The following is a 20372-nucleotide window of genomic DNA, read 5'->3' as shown; positions in this document are numbered from 1 at the left end:
AGTTTCCAATACTAGGAACTTGATGTGTTTCACCCCACAAAACTGCCTCATTTATTTTGGGCATGTTTTCTTTGTTTATGTTACTTGATAGCAATCTCTACCATTGACAATTAATTATTTTGTTTCGAAGGTGGTTAGATGTTGACATTTTTATTTTACAATAATGTTCTTGAGTGCCATTTTTTTATTTTTTTGTTAAATATAGTATAATGCATCTGATTCTCATCAAGTAAAATCACTTTATTGCTGTAGGTCCAACTATCCTGTCCAATTTTACAAGTTTCTCTATTTTGTCTCCACAAGATAGACACAGAGAGTAGATTGCAACTTTAACCAATGGAATTAAGGAGCTTCAGCCATTTGCATTTTATTGGGGCAATTAAGAATGGTATGGTGGAGAAAATCATCAATGTAGATTCTCATGGAAGACCAGCCTTGAGGCTCAAAACAATAGAGGCTATATATGAATCTGAAGATGCCAAAAATCTAGGTTCCTGCACAACATTTCAGCAGCAAGGAAGGGGGTTGATGAGTTCGCCATTTGGTTGTGGTGGGGTCAAGATTGACAGGCCGGTTCTTCTCACAGGTGGCAGAAAAATCAAAACTGACCCTGAACTGTGTCATTTAGGCAAGGATGCTTGTGATGACATAAGAAAAGGTGACATGGATGATCTTTGCTATAGTGAAATTACATTAAAACAGCTTAAGGACAGATGCAAAACAAAGAAAAGGAAACTTCCAAAATCTGTTGAACTGAAAAAAGAACCAGGCTGTCATCTAAGTGAATATTATGCAAAATTGGAACCGAAGGAAGATGAATCTGACCTGGACGAAAGTCTCAGCAGTTGGAAATTAAAGCTGAAAAAAGTAACGGCCAAACGGAAGTGCATTAAGAAAGAAGTGCATTCGCCTTCCAAATCTGCTGTTTCAGTTTCAGCATCTGAACAAACTCCAAGTTCACCTCAAAGTATTGGGGATCTAACTGGATCCATTAAATCTGAGATTGAGATTTCAGAAGTGCATTCACCTTCTATTTCTGCTGTTTCAGTTTTAGTATCTGAACAAACTCCAAGTGCCCCTCAAAATTCACCTCAAAGTACTTTGGATCTAACTGGATCCATTAAATCTGAGATCGAGATTTCAGGACCTGAGTTTTCAGAGTGTCATAATTTGGATGGTTTTACCTTTGGTGCTACTGTCAATTCCCACTCTGTAGTTGATATCAGTGCAAACCGATCTGATGAAGTGGCAGGGATATGTGAGAGAAGTGAGTTGGCCATTGGACAATCAATTTTTCTTACTACAGAGTCTCGAAGTTGTGTTGTTACAGAAGTTTCAATCGAATGCTTGGATCAAGACAATTCTCTCTCTTCTCCTGCAAGTTCCACGGCAGGGGATGTAATGGAGGACAGTTTTGCCGGGGTGATCAGTCAAGAAACTCTTTCAGAGGTGATCAATCAAGAAAAAATTTCTTCCCCTGATTCCGAACTTGATACAAATGTTAGCATTACTCAATCAAATCCTAATGTAAGCCCTATGGAGGCACTATCAGTCACCAACAAGCCTGGTTCTGAGACATGTGGAAGCTATGAAAGCTATTCATTTATGCAGGGGACATCATGTGAAATGGATAGCAGCTCTGTGATGCATATGCCTCATAAGTTGAACCTTGATGTTGGATTTAGATGCACAAAACCTGACTGTGATGGTGGATATATTTTAAGTATGGAAACTGGAGATGGCAGCGAGGAGGATACCCTTCCTGACCCCAAAACCAATGCTACAAGAAACTCTGATGTCCTTTACATGCCATTTCAGAAGTCTCATGAGGACTTTAATTCTCCTAGTGATTTTAGTTCTATTGTTTGTAGTTCACCTACAATTGAGGTGAAGCAGAAATCATCTTTATCAGTAGAGGGACTGATGTCTACTGGTGTGGATACGGGAAATGATGGTGACACCAAGGATGATAACCTTCCTGATCCTGAAACCAGTGTTATGAACAACAGACATCCTCTACATCTCATCTCAGAATTGTCGTACATGCTTGAATCCTTGTAGCTGTTCGGAGGATTTTAATTCTGCAACCGATGAGAAACACTCATTTACCACAGAAGAGGGATCAATGTCTAATATTGCTGGGGTAAGAGACTGCTCTGTGAGGGCTGATCCATCTGAGTATACTAGAAGTTGTACAGCCATGGAAGTAGTTGAGAATTTCCATGCTTTGAAGCTGGATTGTCCTCCAAAAAGGCTCCTTTCAACCAGAAAGGTGTGGACATTCTTCTGCTTAATGTCAAATTTCCCTTTTTTATTTTATTTTATTATTATTATTATTATTATTATTTTATGTGTGTGTATGTTCTATCGAAGTGGTTTATGATAGGTTTTTTTCAGGCCATTTCTCCGACTTCTCAGGCAAAGCTGTGTCAAGCTGTGGATGCCGAGTACTTAAATGATGACATAGGTCTTTCCAGTAAGTTCTGAAATCTTTGGATTTTGTTTTATTTGTACGCTGGTATACCCCCGGGGGTTGAGTGAGTGCACAAGACTTTGTCCAGAACATTTGAATAGCTTCACCTCAGTCTAGGATATACAATAACTTAAAAATGTATCAAGAGAAATCTGTACCATCCATGAAAGGGAGACAAATAGAATGGGCAGTGGGAGTAATAGAATTGTCCAATTTGCTTACGGTGACCTTCGCCATCTGAAAGTATTGCTGTATCTGTTTATAGCTAGGCAAATGTGCAGCATGACTGCATAACTTGTTAGTTCATAAAGGAATACTCAAGTCTCCAAATGTTTCTTCTGCAATGCCACAAACTGCAACTGAAAGCACGTCTCCCAATCCTCTTACAGAGAGTGCTATGGCATTCTCTCAGCGCCAGATGCGTGACATCGAGTGTCTTGCAATGAAGCTTGTGAAGGAGTTGAAGTGCATGAAGGACATCATAGAAGAAAAACTGCACTCTGAAGTCTATCCATCTAAATCTTTGAAATATACTGTAGATGAGGTATGCCAACATGAATAGCTTGTAATTTATAATGCCGTTTGTTACCTACCTAGTAGTCTTGACAGAAAATAAAATGAAAAATATAGAGTCTAGAGTACCTATATTTGCTCTTAAACTATAATATCTAGTAGTCATGTTCTACTTTGGAAGTGGTTATAATGTTATTTGATTGGTACATCTGAACTTTTTTATTTGTTGGCTTGTTCTGGTGTCAACAACATGTGCAGATGTTAACAAGGCCCCAATTGCTCCCCATGAAAATCTTGGTTTTAGGGTATATTTTGTATGATATGAGGGTGGTCAAGAATCAAAAATCTTGTTCGCCCACCACCCACACTATATATTTATAGAATGAGTGTCTGAGACTCTGAATAAAACCTCTATAGGTTTATTTAGAATTTGATAATTTTTAATTGCCCCTTGTCTTATTCCCAAATGATTTTAGGATAGGGGTATAAAAGGTTTTTCAAAAACAAGTTGTAAGGGATATATCATTATGTCATTATCAAAAAGGTGGTGTTGTTATGCACATTTCTCAAGTGCATATGTGAAATGACACAATTACCCTCATTGTAAAAAAATTGTATGTCTTGACAAAAGGACAAAAAAAGTAAGGTTACAAATTATGACACCTTGGGGCATGTCAATGAGAAAATCCCATATATATATATATATATATACACACACATATGTACTCTGTCTTATTCCTTATTATAAGTATGGTATGATGATGTTATAATGTTATTTATAGGTAAACAAATGTATGTATCGTAAAGCAGTATTGATTTTCTAAATCTTGTTTATGTGTTTACAAGGGCAGTTTGGTAGCCCTTGATCATTTAACACTGCTGTCGTCCTATAGAGTTTTTCTTTGAGTTCTAAAGGAATATGTCGACCCTATTCTAATTCTTTGTGCGACATCATCCTCTATTTCACCTTTGATTGAGAACCTATATACCTAAATTTTTTCATTCACAAGGATCTTCTGAAGATTGTCATCTGCTTATGAGTTCGATATGCAGATCTTGCTCAATTGTAGGGAGAATACAGAACAGTTCTCTCTTGTGTCCGTATCTTTTGTGGTTAATGTTAAGTAAAGCTGTCAGAACTAACAGAACCTGCCAACCCACATAGATCAGATGTATATCCATCTGTTCATATTTGAAAACAGATTATTTATGTTCATGCATAGCTCCTTGCATGTTCTTTGTTGGGGGCTAATTTATTTTGCTTGATGTTCATCTGTGACAGATGAGAGTAGTGACCCGACAGGGCTGGAGAAGTTGAAGAGACCACAAGAAGGTGGCTTTCCATGATGGCAAGAGACTGCAGCCGTTTCTGTAGAATTATGGTTTGTTCTTTTCTTCTTATCTTACTCCTTGTTAAAGATGCCAGCTTATATGATGCTTACCATATGGAAAGATCTCTACAATGACAACCACCCCCACTCTTTTTCTTGGGGAATTTTATGGCCAACACAAGTAGACCTTTGGCTTTGCCTTGAGAAATATGGTACCTTATAATCTTATATTGAGCTTCTGTTCAGGAATGACATTGCAAGAAATTTTAAGGAGAACTGCATCCTTTGGAGTTCTGAAATTTTTTTTTTTTGGGGGTTGGTGTGTTGGTGGTTGGGCTGGAAGTTGGCCGACAGGGAGATGGTGATGTGATAATCTCATGGAATCATTTCAGGCCAGAAGCTTATTAGCTTCATGTGTGAGCTATCAGGGACGTCCAAGGGCCTATCTACAATGTACTTAACCAGTCTGTAACTATATCAGTAACTAAACAACAGTAATCACACAAGAGAAAGAGAGAAGAAGAGAGTAGAGACTGGTAAGAGAGCTGAAAGAATGCACTTCCAGACTCCCTCTTACCATACTCAATAATAACTTACATCCAGCAAGGAAAGAAAATCCTTGTCAAGTAAGAAAAGAAAAAGAAGTCTAGACTAATTAGGAAAGGAGAAACACCTGATTAGAATAGAGATAATCCATGAAATAGTACTGTGGTACACATGAAAGTGTAACCCCACAGTACAAGGTCCAGTCTTTAACACAGTCACTTTTACTTGAAATTTGAATAGTGTTTCTCTTCAATTGATCACAGAGATCGTCTGGAAACAAAGCTGCTACTGCTCCAACATCTAGTTATGGACTTCACAAGGACAGGAATAAGATAGTCTTTGCAGATGAAGTTGGTGGGCCTCTATGTCATGTCAAGGTTTTTGAAGATCAACTGGCTTCTCTCTGTGGCTCTGAATGTGACACTGAGAAATTCTTAGGCAACTCAAACTGAAAGAATTGCTTCTTGTACAATACCATTGTTGATATTTAAAATGCCAATTTCATGCTCAAACAGCCCCAGAAGATCATTTCTGTAATTACAACAAGCCTAAGAGCTCTAAGCTTCTTTTAAGGTCTTGTTGCTTCTCACAAGCATCTTTTTCTACATTGTTATTTCATTGATTTTATTTATTTTGATGAGCTTGTTATGTAATATTTGAAGCTGCTTGATAAAGTACTTTGGCCTGCAGCTTATGGAAGAACTAGAATATGTTTTCTGTCTTGATTCTCAAGTATATGGATCTAGGGAAAATGGTTTATGCAGACGAGTGTGTTCAGAAGTGTGTGTGTGTGTTTGTGTGTGCTTCTGTGTGTGTGTGTGTGTTTGTGTGTTTGTGTGTGCTTCTGCGTGTCTTCGGTCATTTGAAAACTTGGTTCAGCCCACCTGGTCACCCACAACTTGTCACGTGGCTCATTTCAAAGAATCAGAACCTCTTTTTAAAATATTGGAGAACATTTTCTTCTCTCTGACCTCTGGTCCATATTTTCAGATATGTTACCCTTTCCCCTGGTGATCCAATATATATTGTTAAAAATACATGATCTTTAGGCTTCAATGAAACTAATGGTTGCTTTAGGAAACTGTTGTTCTGATTGGGCACTCTGGATTGAACTCTCCCCTTAGTTTACTCCCTGCAAATTAAATAACTACAGAGCAGAATGATATAACAGTTGTTACCATTGACAACGAAAATTGTGACCATTGTAAGATGAAGACGGGCAATTCGTTGTCCGGTACCCTATTGCAGTTTCAACCACCTATCTATCGACAGTTCTTCTTTGGGAACCTGAGGTCACCTTACCATTGCCAGCCTGAAGCATAAAGGCTGTCATCATGGACATGAGAGGGCTGGTATGTGTATATATAGAATTGGGAAGTTGAATCAAACCATAGCTGGTAACAGTAAGTGAATATATATTGAGTAGCTGTAAATTTAAAATATGGATGTTCCTAAGGAAAACATGCCATTACAGTAGTAAATTTCTCATATTCATTTATTTTAACCTCACAACCCCCTTCATGGATTTTATTCAATAAAAACGAAAGTTGAAATGCATAAAACAACTTCATAGATGGAATTTTTCTTGCCTGCAATTCCTACTGCAGTATAGGGTAAGCATCATCGCCTGTCATTGCGTCGTCATCGCTTCCGGATGATTCTGAAGTCATATCACAATTGTTCTTCATCTTACGAACACTTTCCAATTCTAAACGTTGGTCGTGTATGATCTTCTTTGATTCAACCCTTTTGTGTTCAAAATAGGCACGCCTAGTTCTTGTATGTGTTTTTGAAATTTCACGACTTAGGATTCATATATTTTCGTCCAAAGTCGTGACATCCTTCGCCTTGTAAAGGTCTTTTCGAAGGGGAAGCTCTACTCGTAGATCTCTTGCTTCACGGCGTGCATTCTCACGATCATCAAGTAGCTCTTGCATTCTCTCCTTCAGTCGAAGCTCCTCTTTCCCTTTCTCTTGATTCACACTGGGAGCAGAATTACTAGCTTTGGAGCTACTGGACGTCATTATAGAGTTACTTCAACATTTTCAAGGTGGCTAAGAGGATGTTGAAGCAGATGGGTATATTTGTAGTCTCCATACCTACTTCAAATTGTAATAGTAGGTGGTACTTTTAATATAATGTGAATCTTGAATACATAGATGATTCCAAAGGATAAGTAGTGGTAGGCCATCATCAAATTCACTATATTATGTAATAGTGTTCTTCAACATGATGGGCATCTTGAAAAAGTATTATACCAGAGATTCCAAATTGTAATGATTACTGAAGCGTTGGGCAAGTTCTTTGACATGATAGAATATTGAAAAAGTTGCATGCTTTGCTTTGTCAGGATGAGTATAGGTACAACCACTTGGGCAATTTTGGAAAATTTGCAGGATTGCTTCAATAGTATTCATGTGAAGCACCACAACAGTATTCATGTGAAGCACTAGTTACTAACATATATATACAGGCAATGATGACTATATGGTAAAGTTGAGGAAATATACTTACGTCACATTCAATCAAACCCAAGTGGAGCCTTTCGAATCGTACCATTGGTCTCTGTAACGTCAGAGTTTGAAGGAATGATAGGCAATCGAATCGATTGCTGCTCGAAACATTAATCAAAAATAAAAACATATAAATTCATATATATATATATATATACTAGTAAAAAATCCACGGGCAACGTGTGGCTGTGTGTAAAAACTTGAGTAGGGCAATTTAGTTATCACAAACTTAAAGTGGGTAAATTTGTAAATAAAAACCTAATTTTGAGTAATATTGTAATTTTCCCTTGTATTAATTGGTTCAATTTAACCTTAATCCAAAACCAAACTGATCAGGCGTCACCGCTTCCATACCCGACCTAGTTCTGAGAAATTCCAAATCCCCTTACCCTCTTCAACCAATACACGGCTTCACTTCATCACTTCCACCTCCATTCTAGCGTATATGATACTGCCAACCCAACTCTTCCTAGTACCTCGATCAGCGATGACGAGGCAGCGACGAGTTTCGTGTGACCTCGACGGAGCAGCGACCATCTCCGTTCTAAGGTTTTCGACTCCTTCCTCTGAGAGACCAGCGAGCAGGTTTCTGCGACATCACCACTGACAATGGACGCGCGACTTCGACGGACCAGCTAACATCTCCAGTTACGACGGACGAGCGACCTAGACGGACCAGCGACCATCTCCAGTGACGACGGACGCGCGACCTCGATGGACCAGCGACCATCTCCATCCTGCTCGTTGTAAGTTAAAAAAATAAACAATAAAAAATTAAAAATAATGTGTAGGAAAGGAAATAGCTTAAAAATCAACAATGTTTTTATATTCCACTCTACTCTTATGTTTGCACCAGGATGCTTGAGTACGTTGTGGGAACTCAATTTTGTCCAGCGATGGTTCCACAATTTCTTCGTCCACCTTTAGCATTCGACTCTGAGCTTCAAAATTTGAAAGATGAATACAATCGTACAATCACAGAGGTAAACGTTTTGCGAAAAAGATGCAGGTCACATCTAGTGAGTACTCCAAAACGAAAAGCATTCTGTGAAGTTCCACCAAACAGGGTTAAGATACTAATTGCCCTTGAAAATGCCCAAAATGAGATCGACATAATGAGACATCGGCTCCAAAAGTCATATCTTTGCGAGCGGGAGGTTGAGATTATAAACAACATAAAGAAGGAACGTGAAAATCTGAAACGGCTCAATGAGATTCTTGATGATCCTTCTCTTGATGTTGAATCAGTCACTGACGATTTTCCAGGTGGTGGGTATGCTTCGAGCATGGAATTTTGAGGTATGCGTATTACATAATTTATATGATTTTATTTTATTTCTCAACATAACAGAGACTAGTCGGGATTATCATGGATGGAGTATTTAATGATCTCATGCTAGGTGAAGTTCTCTGTCCTATAGATTATTAAGATGTTTTGAGATGGCATTTGTGCTCATCGTATGAAAGCTTCAAGCACACATCTTAGAGGTGAAGTTGACATTAAAGTTCATTTTGCAGGTTGAACCAGGAGCCTTTTTTGTTATTTTTTTGTTGGGAGATTGCTTCGATGGACCCGAAGGAATTCAACCCCGGTAGTTAATCATCATTGCAATGAACTACTTGTTATATAGGCATTCCCTTGCGATGTTGGTTGATCTTTTTTGGCATATGTATTGTGTTTGCACAAATAGTACTGAATCAGGTGTACAAACCATTGCGCATTTAAACTCTTTACCAAGGTTTTGGTTGATCGTTAGCACTTTTGATGACAATATTATAAATAGTGAGTGTTAGTTGATCATTTTGGCCAATGTATTGAAGTTCCTTCTTCTATCAAGTCGTAATGACCAATGTTGAGTTGGATGGCGAGGTGGTCGTAGTGAAAGTAAACGGATCTAATACGGGCGGATTTTAATGGGAAGGAATTGGGGCCAAAATTGGCATGTAACTTGAACCTTGAAGGCAACCGCTATCTATTGAGGTGACCGTCCTACAGTGGAAGGACAATTACATCTTATTGTGTAGCTCCAGCTGACTGGCAGTTCGGTCAGTCATTTGAAGGGTAACAATTCATAGAGTGCTGAAAAGCTTCAAAATTACAAATAGGATAGTTGACGGTTGGATAGAAATTGTATAATGAGGGCAGGTCATAGGCATGAGTTTACCAGTGCTTGGAATATTGGGATCATGAAACATTGAATGCATTACGACCTTAACAAAAAAAGAAAGAGGGAAAATTAATGCCTATTTTTTACATATTCATATATATACACTAGTAAGAAATCCTATTTGCACGTGAGAACATGAGTGTCCGATTAAATAGAGATGATTCATGTGTTCTATCACAATGAGAGAGAGAGAGAGAGAGAGAGAGAGAGAGATTGTTCACTTATATCATGTTTTCTAATCGCTGTTATATGCACATCATCCAATAAATCAAGAAACTTATTTCATCTGATGGCATCACCAGTACTCTCTGAATCCATGATATAGTGAAGGTCTATAAAAGAAATAAAAGAGTAGTAAAATTAAAAGGCAATGACATGTTTAATCTTTTATTTTATTCAGTTAGATTAAAAATTGGCTCCTCTTGCGCAGTAGAGGAGCCCCATCTCACAGAACTAATTAGCCTGATCGGAAGAGCAAACCTTCAAGGCTCCTCTAATGCAAACTCGACAATGCGAAACCCCTATAATAGAGGTTTTTAAGGGAATATGATTTGCAAAGGTGGGATTCCGGGAACAATTTAACAGAAGCTAAACTGAATTAATAATACTATGGAATAAATATTAGCAATGGAGTATGAAATTATGGATCAACACGATAGAATTTAATAAGAATAAAATAGGCTAAAAGGGGATAAAGATTTCAAATGACGGATAGGATTAGTTGGGGTGGCTGAAAAGTTTCACTCATATTCTATTTTCAGCTTCAGATGAAGCAGCATTTTTGCTGTGTTCTGGCATTTTGATGGGCTCCAACAATAACATCACCAGCTAAGAACCGTTACATCATGCATGTTTTGTTGTTACAATGGAATTTTCAAAGGTACTCTCCTTTTCCTGTGTTTTCCTACTTACAATTAGGGTAATCATCTTTCCTAAACCAATTCCATAAATAAGGCTTCTTGTTTGCTGGTTAGACCTAGTTCACCCAGAGATAATTCACTATCACCATCACTGAAAGCACGCCGAGGGTATGGCCTCACCTGTCCAGCATGAAAAACAAGGAAGTGTCAGTCCAAGTTCCATTCATCAATTGTACGAGTAGTGCGACTGTTATACATAACAGAAATAAGTCTTTCATTCTCTAATGCATTACAATTACAAGAGAATTGTTAAACCGGTTCAGGGACCATCTTGCAATCCAGCGGTTCAACATCAGATAATTTTGATGACATGCAAAATTTAAATTCAACATCCGATGGTGAACCAGTCACCCCACTGTGTTTCAAGAACTAGCTCAACATTTATCCAGATTTTCATTTCCATCAATTATCTATTAAATCAGAAGAGTAAAGAATTACTGGTCCAATGTCAATGAAATTTAATGTAAAATGAAACCAAAGGCTACCTGCGCATACCATCTTCATGGAACAAAGTCTCAGCCACAGTTTTAAAAACCAGAGTAGGTGGTCAAACCAGGTTAGACTGGAACTGCCCCTCATTGACTCTCTGAAAACCACCCATTCAAAGCTTCACGGTTTCAGGCCCATATATATATTTTTTTTCCCTCCAAATTTTAATCCACTTATAAATTCTCTTACAAAACCATGGTTTGATCAGTAAAAACTGGATTGAAGAGGAACTGGAACCCTTTTCGGTTCCATAACTCCACCCCCCTGTCCGGATTTAAACCTATGGAATTGTCCACCATTAACCTATGGCTCAGAAAATGTGATACAAAGGGACAGACACCAGTGCTTAACGTCACAGAACCATCTGAGACCATCAAGGCCACAGTAAATCTACAGGAAAATAGAGGGAGAAAATACTCTTGATCTTTTTCTGTTTATTTTTCTTTCATATCTATTCCCATTGGCAGATGTTCAAAGGGGGGAAAAAAGGGTAAGGAAAATTCTCATAATTGCTAGAGAATCATTAATATCCTGTTATTATCTGTAATTTCCACAAACACCTGAAATATCCAAGAAATTATTAAACAGAATGCCTTTTTATCTCTAGGTTATAAGGGATACCGCAGACTAAACTGGTTAGTGCAGAAAGCATGTTTATTATAACAAGACATATATACTAAGCATAAGCATCACATAATTCCTGCAACAGTAACCGAGAGTAAAAGTGTGTGCATGAAAGGATAGTAGATTGTTTAATTCAGTAGGTTTGCAATCAATTAACCAAAGATGATGTAATACCAGAAATTAGAAGAACAGAAAGTAATAAGCACGGACAATTACCAGTTTGTAGGTACCAGGTTTAACGGCCCTACCCACATCAATGAAGTCAAAAAAAGACTGCAATACAAAAGAAATCAGCTGTCAGATTAAAGAATCAAGAGAAATTATACACAAATACAAAAGGAAATATCCATTACATCAATGAAGTCAAAAAGTGACAGCAATGCAAAAGAAGAAAGCTGTAAGATTGAACCAATATTAAAGAATCAAGAATAATTTCTACACATCAAAGAGGATGATATTTCTTCATTTCTACCTGGAGCCTGTCTGACTTGAGAAAGCGACGGCCACGGCGGCTACCATCAGGCATCCGAACGAGAATAGTTACAGCATTATCATCATCTGAAGCTGGTTCCTGAGGAAGAGAAGCTTATTTTGCAGCTAGCTGTCTCTCAAACTCCTGTCATCAGAGAGGAACATAGGCAAACAACCATGAACCCACAGACAACTTCAAATGAATGATTCCTCTTCTGGAATAAGGTTCCCTTTATCAATTTTTTTTTTTTTTGGGGGGCGGCCCGTTTATAAGATAATATATTACGAAGAGGGAGGAATATTCTAGCAACCCCTAAGGAGGGAGAAAGGAAAAAGGGGGACACACAGCCCTCAGCTAGGAGGTTCCCTTTATCATTGAAGGAAAGGCACAAAGATATAGTTTACTTGTCTTAAGAAAAAAACAAAATTTTGTTTGTCGTAATTCCCAGAAGTGCAAACACAACTAGAGTCCACAAGGTTGGAGTAATCCCTAAGGAAAAGATGAGATTTGCCACAATCACAGGGTTGCCAGTCGACACATGACTGCAATATTAGCGATTTCAAAGAGAGCGAAATTTAAAACCAGGCAGATTTGACTTGACTGTTTGATGTCTCGCAAGAAATAAACTGGGTCAGGTAAACCAACCTAGCTTGGACACAAAAAACTCTTCAATTTTTCAAAAACCACTAGATTTAGAAAGAAAGACCGTCAAACAATACCACTTTCCAATTCATATTTTATAATGCTCATCTCCTACTATGTAAGAATTTATGCTATCAACATCGATTTGCAACCAAGATAGGGCATATCCAATAATATAAGAGAGACTAAAATATGGAACAAAATCATGAACCTGTTTCAGGTGCAGTTGTGGTACGAAAGATTTCCCCTTAGTTTTTTTGGTTAACATGAAAAAAGGAAAAACCTTTGATTAATACATGAATTTTATGGCAGTATAACCCAAAAATTGCAAGAATAATAATTAGACAAAAGTTACAATTTGTACAACATGACAGAACAATTTTATTTGAAGAAAAGGGGAAAAATCTATAAGTGGATACAAGAGTGGACAGGTCAAGCCTTTAGAACAACATTAACATTCTACTGTTGGTGTATTACCTCTCGCTCCAGAAACCCAAGCGACAGAGCACTCAGCGAAGGCCGCCGCCGCCTATATGGAAGTATTCATAGCATCCACATGTATACTTCTCGATATCCAGCAATAGAAAATATAGTAGCAAAACATAAGCGATGGTGATACATTGCCATGTGATTAAGGCAAAATGCAGAAGGTTAAAGGGAACATATGCAACTGTGAAGTAATTCTTGGGTTAGTTCAGAGATTGGTAGAGAAAGCCAATTGACCCATCTTACCCAAATAGAGAGCGACGTTCAGAGAAAGCCAGAAAGAGAGAGAGAGAGAGAGGAGGAGGAGAATACCAAATCCAATTTTGCTAAAACTCGATGGGAGGGCAGGTGAACTAGAGAACTAATACAAGCACTTTGATCGCCAGTGCTACATATCCATGAACAGAGCATATGAGATTTGAGTTAAAAAACCTAAAGATAAACTTCACAACACAAAATAGAGAATGACAGATTCTGGTTTTAAAAACCTAACCTTACAACTCCGAATACCAAATCCAATTTTGCAGAGTTGGTGGAAGGGCAGTCGAACTAGAGAACAAACCGAAGCACTTCGATGGACATTGCTACTTTTTCATGAACAGAGCATATGAGGTTTGAGTTAAAAACCTAAAAATTAACTTCACAACACAAAATAGAGAACGACAGATTCTGGTTTAAAAAACCTAACCTTACAACTCCGAATACGAAATCCAATTTTGCAGAGCCAGTGGAAGGGCAGGCGAACTAGAGAACAAACCCAAGCACTTCGATTGCCACTGCTACATTTCCATGAACAGAGCACATGAGTTTTGAGTTAACAAACCTAAAAATAAAATTCACGACACAAAATAGAGAGCGATAGACTTTGGTTCTAAAAACCTAACCTAACAACTCCATGAACACAAAATAGAGAGCCGTAGACAATGAAAGCGAGAGAGAGAGTAGTAGATTTTGGTTTTAAAAACCTAACAATACAACTCCATGAAATGGAAATAGAGAGCGGTTGGCAGAGAAAACAAGAAAGTGTGTGTGTGTGAGAGAGAGAGAAAGAGAGAGCTTACCAGTCACCGGCGATGGACTCTCGGTGTGAGAGGGTATCGAACCAAAGAAGTTTCTTCACATTAGCGTGGGTTTATTGGCCTCCGTAGAGTACGTCTTCCCACGTTCCCCTTTTATAGTAAGGGTTAAGATGGTTGCTCAAATCTGAGTTTTAGTGTTGACAAAAACCAAAAGTCTCCATCCACGTTTGTAATATAGTCATTCATTGGAAGTAGGTGCCTCTCTTATGAGGGCCATCATAGTGGAACCAAACAACTCAAAAAATTAAGATTATCATTCTAAAGAATGTCATCCTGAGGATTTACCGAACCAAACACCCTCATAAGAATCAGATATATATTTTTTCCAAAGGATTTAACTATCCAGCCGGAGACAGTTTGAAGAATTATGATATAATGTAGTTTCAATAAACAAGAGATATTAAAATAATAAGTCATCACCCTTCGTGACATACAAATGACAGAGTTATAGTTTCTAAAACCACAAGACAGACAATAAAAAACAAAAAATGAAATAGGTTTCAATTTTGTCTAGTCTGACATGTTATAACAGTTGGCATTATGAATCATAATATAAAAATAACCAAAATAAAAGACACTACCTTGTTGACTATACCACATTTTTTTACAACCACTAAATGCTGCAACATTTTTTAATTGGCCATCTTAGGTCAATCCAAAACAAAAAAACACTACCTTGTAGTCGTTCACAAAAAAATAAAACCACCATGGTAAACTAGTATCTCCACCGAGCCTTCTTACGTACAACAAGCTGCTTTGCCACATTTCATGTAACCATCGACTGTTTTATCACATCCGTTGTGGCCCCTGTAGAGACTGTTTGTTGCAGGGATTTTTCCGTATCAGGTAAACCCACTCCCAATGGATAAATAATTTGGTGTTCCGACGGAGGGACAAGCAATGTTGTATCATCACATTCCACAACTGAGTTCGACAACGAACCTCCAGAGGACACACTAATCTGAACATGCCTAATTTGACTGGTATCTGATTCTATGTTCCCAATCTCTATGTGGTTAATAGTATCCACAAAAGCTGAACTAGAAACAGCACCAGATGTAATTTGAGTGGGGACAATAGAATGTTGAAAGCAATGATCATTGCCTACAGACACTGCCACATTCTCATCCACTGATTGTGGACGTGCTTGCGGACTACGAGTGGAATATGTACTACTGTCACTATTCGAGACTGATTCATCAGATCCACTGTACTTTTCAAATTCAGTTGTTGAAGAAATACCTTCGACCGTTGTGGGGAGAGGATTGTCAATGTGTTTCACATATGTATTAGGACATGAATCATCATAACCTTCCTTGGCTAATGTATCTACCAACTCGTTGATCTCCACACCTACATCGTCAATTAAAAGTGGCTCCAATAGAGGTCGGAGCTTTGTAGTGACCCGATGGATGAGACGACGCTGATGATGGGAAAATTATTAATAGAAAAATATGAAATATTGAACAATTAGTGTTCTAAGACAATTGGTTAAAGGCAATGAACAACTATTTAATTCGTTCAAAATTGTCAACATACCAAGTCCAATGCTTCACTATCTCCATAACCTTTCAACCTATACTCATTGGGACGTTGGTCGTCAACTTCATGAGGAGGATGAATCCTAACATGGCTGACCCTTAGATACCACTGAAGGTAATTTGATTGTGTAATTCCTGGGTTCGACTCTGGAGGAGCATTAACTATTTCGAAGGAGTCATTGAAGTATGTCCACTCACTCACCTCTCGCTGAAACAAATCCTTATAATCTATGCCTAGCCTAGCCACCGTGTGACGCTGCCATCTAGCGACACTTTGAGGCACATTTTGTTCTAGTCCAAATTGACGCAAACATCGATCTGGAAGATGCATCTCAACCACATTGAAATGAATCAGCCATGTGCGAGCCAGACCTATATATGATCCTATAAGACCAACAAGAGGAGCACTCGCAAGTGTTGCATATGGCTGCCAATTGACCTACAAAGGAAACATAGGTTAGAAGGTTAAGAAACATGGCTGCAAATGTGGTGTTCGATACAAAGAAAATTTATTTCATATTCTAAGAAATTGGATGCAATCTCTTGCAATCATATGCCAAAAAATAAAAAATATTTTCTAAACAAATTAGAAATGATTTCTCTTGCTATCAACTTAAAAAAATGGGCACACATTTGGTTTTAAGAAATCCCGTCAGACCATTTCCAGAAATGGCACATAATTCATATGAAGAAATCGTAACCTTAAGTTTTTGTCCTTAGTAATTAACACATTTTTTACCAATGAGTGTAAATCCAGTAATTTCACATGCCCAATCATATAATGTGAAGATATTCATAATGACATAAGGTTTAGTAACTTTGAATCAATTTTTAAACCTAATTATAGCACCTTTGTGAATAAAGGGAACCCAAAGAAAGTCACAACTTGTCACTTCACCATTTTGCGACATCAAGATGCATTTCTACAGAAAAAGTAACGACCTCTATTTGGAAATAACCTTCACTTCACCATTTTGGTGCCAACAAGATTCCGCACTGGAGAAAAACTAAACACACATACTGCAAGGCCTCCTACTAACACTACCACAATCAGCCACCATATCCATGGACAAACTTCAATAAATCTCCATCCAATTAAGAACAGGAAAATTAGATGTCCCTTCCCTTCTTGTCCTTTTCCCATGCAAGATGCTGTAACTAAGAAACTAAAAACAAGCTTCCAAGATCCAAATTTGGTGAATCAATGTCGACCATTAAGAAAATTGCATTGGGTCAAACCTTACCAAGGGCAGCCTGCAGCTAACCTACTAATGATGCAAAGAAACCAGGTTCAATCTATGGACCAGAATGATGCAGGAAAGTCAGAGAAAAAGAGCTATTCTCTAATGTTATAAGAGAGTTATTGTTGAAAAAGAAGTCAATAGGAGGCCTTTTTTTGGGAGGAGGTCTTTATATGTTTCTCTTAAATGAAATAGGAAGACACATATAGTAACCGAACAAAATTTTAAAATAAAAGGGAGAAATAGATTTTACTAACCTCGCATTCCTTAAGTTGATCAAGCTCTTGCCGATACGGTCTATAGCAATTATGAATGTTGTCAGTTCTACGCCGGCATTTCCATCTAACAGCTCGGGGGAAAGGCCTACATAGGCGAACAACATCTGGTCTACCAACCCCTAGGCGCTCATAAGCCCATACCTATAAGTTAAATTTGAAATCCATGTTAAACATGCATCATGAATAACAAACACTAAGATATGCTAATAAAGTACAGGTCAAAAGAAAAAAGCCAGATAGACTTGAACCAATTTTCCTAAAATTCAGAAGCACGATCATAGTCCCAAATTAACTAGTTAACGTACTGTAAATAGGGTCATTGAACCTCCAATATTAGCAGTGTTCTTCCTTGAGGCACGCATCAATGCCCTATACAAGAAAGCTAAAGTAGCAGCGCCCCATGCATATTCAGCACATTCAACGAAATCAGCAAGCAATGGTAGATATGAAACACTAACCATATTTCCGGATGTGTTAGCAAATATGGTAGTTCCAAGAAGATGCAACAAATATGCCCGGGTAGCACGAATAACATCTATTTCAGAAGCATTGCTTTGCAGATGGGAAAATTGGTTCCTCAACCATGTTAACTTGACACAACCACTCCGTAGAGCCTTCGTGTTGGTAGGATCTGAGGGATGTTGTCCAAGTACCATGCCTAGTATATCCTCAGCCTCCTTGTACATTTTCCCAGTAACAGCCTTCCCGATTACTCTAAGACCCAAAATATATGCCACATCTTCCAAAGTTATAGTCATCTCAAATTGTGGCATGTGAAATGTATTAGTCTCATTTCGCCACCTATATACCAATGCTGTCAATAGACACCGATCCATTTGGAAATGCCCTATAAGGCGTAAGTATTTGAATCCAGCAATCTCAACTAACCGCTTTTGCTCTTTACTCAACTTCCACTCAGTGGACGTTCGACTATGCTCATTACTCCGTAGCACACGTCTCTTCTGAAAAAGGGTAAATTTGAAACAAGAAACTTAGTGGTCATATATTTTATGCATGACAAAAACAAAGATTATATTACGCGCAGATACAACAAATATATTACCTCACCCTTCCAGATCAACTCTGAAACGTGATTGGATTGATCATATAGAACAATGTCCGTACTTGATATATCTTTATCCATGGATGGTCCAATTGACAATACTGAATCATCTACAACATTACTAACCATGGCTTGACCTCCAACGTCTCCACTATCAGTAGATTCATATTCACCCTCCAAATTTCCAGACATACTAGAATATGTCAACTCCCTAGAAGGTGGGTTGTTCTCAACATGCATTGCTCTTTTTTCTGAGATTCTTCGTATAATGTCCAGTTGGAGAGGATCCACCGACATTATGCACCTGACACATGATCCAAAACATATAGTTAATTATAACATTAATTTCAATAATAAAGAGAAGATAAATTGGATATTAAAATATCTAATACTAGATCCACAAATGTTCTTCTTTAGTATGTCAATATTGTTGCAATAATTACACTCTTTATGGTTGCAATATCTAGTCATCAAAGTATAATACTCAAAGAGGTGGATATGCAATGTGGGTATATTCACCCAATACGTAGACTAGACAACAACATCCTAAACCTTATTCCAACTTAACAAGGTCGCCTACATGGAGATTTCCAACTAAATGGCGAGCACAAGGAACTATGCAAAAAGATTGACAATTTATGGATAATTATAATAAGTGTTGGTTATATTCATCCAAAAAAATAATAATAAGTGTTCGTTGTCAACTTGACGCACTATTAATCCAAATTTACTGAATTTAGTAAATGAACGTCATAGCAAAGATGATCCTAACATGAATGATTAGTTCGAAAATTATTTTAATTGCCTCTTAAGTGCCTTCTGTGGTTAACTAGTCATCATGGCAATCTTGTATTAGTTTCTGAAATCCTAATATTTGTAGTATGAGAAGTATAATGGTATAACCTATAAAAATAGTTGAGATGTGGTTTTGATTCTTTATGCTTATTTCTTCTTTTTTCTTCTTAAATGAATTTTAAGAACATAGCCAAAGAGGGCCAAAAAAAATGAAAAACAGGGGACGCTACTACACCCATAACATTCCATTGTTCCATACTTTCTTTTTTGTTCTCACTTGAATTGAGAACTCAAGCATATTCCCCTACACCAATTACTTAAGAATATATCATAATCCTCAAATAATTAGCCACATCTGGTCCCTTCCCACTTCAGCCAAAATCTTTTCTCTACTTCCATTGTAGAATTCAGAGGATCTCCAAATTTGGACGGTTCTAAAACCAACAAGAATAATTTCCACCCACAAAAGAGAGAGTGTACTACATTGAAATTGAGCAAAATTAGATAGACCCATGCACATCCACTTGAACTCCAAAAGTAAGCTGTTGTCGAGTCTCAATTTTTTTGGCATTACAATTAGCTGTCCTGAATATTCTATTTCACACCACTTACAGAGGAATTAGATTCATGCCCAAGGTTCCCACCCACCCCGGTTAGCCCCATAAAAGTAGATAGATATCCTTGTGGTGATAACAACCACCAAAGATGCCTGGCTGGGGACTATTGCCCAAAAGAGAAAGATCCAACATTCCTATACTGTCGGACAATCAAAACTACCTTGGAAGGGAAAGTCAAATTTTCAGGTAAAATAACTCATCAAACGGCTACTCTCAGGGCTACATACCTGAGCATCCAATATGAGATTCATACAATTGCAGTCCTTTTCGGGAAGCCACTCACAAAGAACTTCTCAAAATCAGGGACAAAAAAAATCTAAATATTTAAAAAATTGACCGGCTACTGTTTATGGTTTCATATTGCTGCTTAATATAATAAGAATAATTAAAAAAAAAAAAAAAAAAAAAAAAAAAAAAAAAAAAAAAGGTCTCTGATTGTTACTATTCTTAATTATATATACCCTGCCATCAATTATGTTATTTTCTGGGTTTCGACTTTCCTATTTGATGAAGGAAATATTCGTATCTCACAATCCAGCAGTTGAATTTCCATCAGATCTTGCAATCCAGCTTAATACTCT

The 20372-nt window shown here is 37.7% G+C and overlaps 3 protein-coding genes across 13 annotated transcripts in view; 2 read left to right on the top strand and 1 right to left on the bottom strand.

The window, feature by feature from the left end:
- Window positions 1–5595, top strand: part of LOC122076133 — a 6863-nt gene extending 1268 nt beyond the window's left edge. The window contains exons 2-6 of one of the 4 annotated variants that reach the window (XM_042641434.1): window positions 253–2272; window positions 2398–2476; window positions 2739–3017; window positions 4269–4368; window positions 5127–5595. In XM_042641434.1, the coding sequence (XP_042497368.1) occupies window positions 337–2061 (1725 nt within the window). In that variant the 5' untranslated portion in view covers window positions 253–336 and the 3' untranslated portion in view covers window positions 2062–2272; window positions 2398–2476; window positions 2739–3017; window positions 4269–4368; window positions 5127–5595. Of the gene's footprint in view, window positions 1–252; window positions 2273–2386; window positions 2477–2738; window positions 3018–4268; window positions 4369–5126 lie in introns of all 4 variants that reach the window. The other 3 variants (XM_042641437.1, XM_042641436.1, XM_042641435.1) reach the window with 3 other exon arrangements.
- The window catches only part of LOC122076131 (carbon catabolite repressor protein 4 homolog 6-like), a 68105-nt gene that overhangs the window by 24278 nt on the left and 23455 nt on the right, over window positions 1–20372 (top strand). The gene's annotated exons all lie outside the window — the stretch shown is intronic.
- LOC122076132 (protein MAIN-LIKE 1-like) lies at window positions 10307–18115 on the bottom strand. 6 transcript variants are annotated; one of them, XM_042641431.1, is made up of 10 exons: window positions 17622–18115; window positions 17296–17457; window positions 15796–16236; window positions 14239–15679; window positions 13866–13956; window positions 13671–13761; window positions 13169–13565; window positions 12050–12193; window positions 11794–11850; window positions 10307–10584 (listed from the first exon to the last, which is right to left on the bottom strand). In XM_042641431.1, exons 1-4 carry the CDS (start codon window positions 18087–18089, stop codon window positions 15023–15025), a joined length of 1728 nt encoding a protein of 575 aa, XP_042497365.1. In that variant the 5' UTR covers window positions 18090–18115; the 3' UTR covers window positions 10307–10584; window positions 11794–11850; window positions 12050–12193; window positions 13169–13565; window positions 13671–13761; window positions 13866–13956; window positions 14239–15022. The 6 variants fall into 6 exon arrangements, with proteins under 6 accessions (XP_042497365.1, XP_042497364.1, XP_042497367.1 ...); XM_042641430.1 differs by having other exon boundaries at window positions 13866–13953; XM_042641433.1 differs by having other exon boundaries at window positions 13866–15679; window positions 17622–17685; window positions 17775–18115.

This window comes from Macadamia integrifolia, chromosome 4, assembly GCF_013358625.1.
Source record: "Macadamia integrifolia cultivar HAES 741 chromosome 4, SCU_Mint_v3, whole genome shotgun sequence".
In the NCBI taxonomy this organism is placed as follows: domain Eukaryota; kingdom Viridiplantae; phylum Streptophyta; class Magnoliopsida; order Proteales; family Proteaceae; genus Macadamia; species Macadamia integrifolia.
This window is presented reverse-complemented; position numbering and strand designations above follow the sequence as displayed.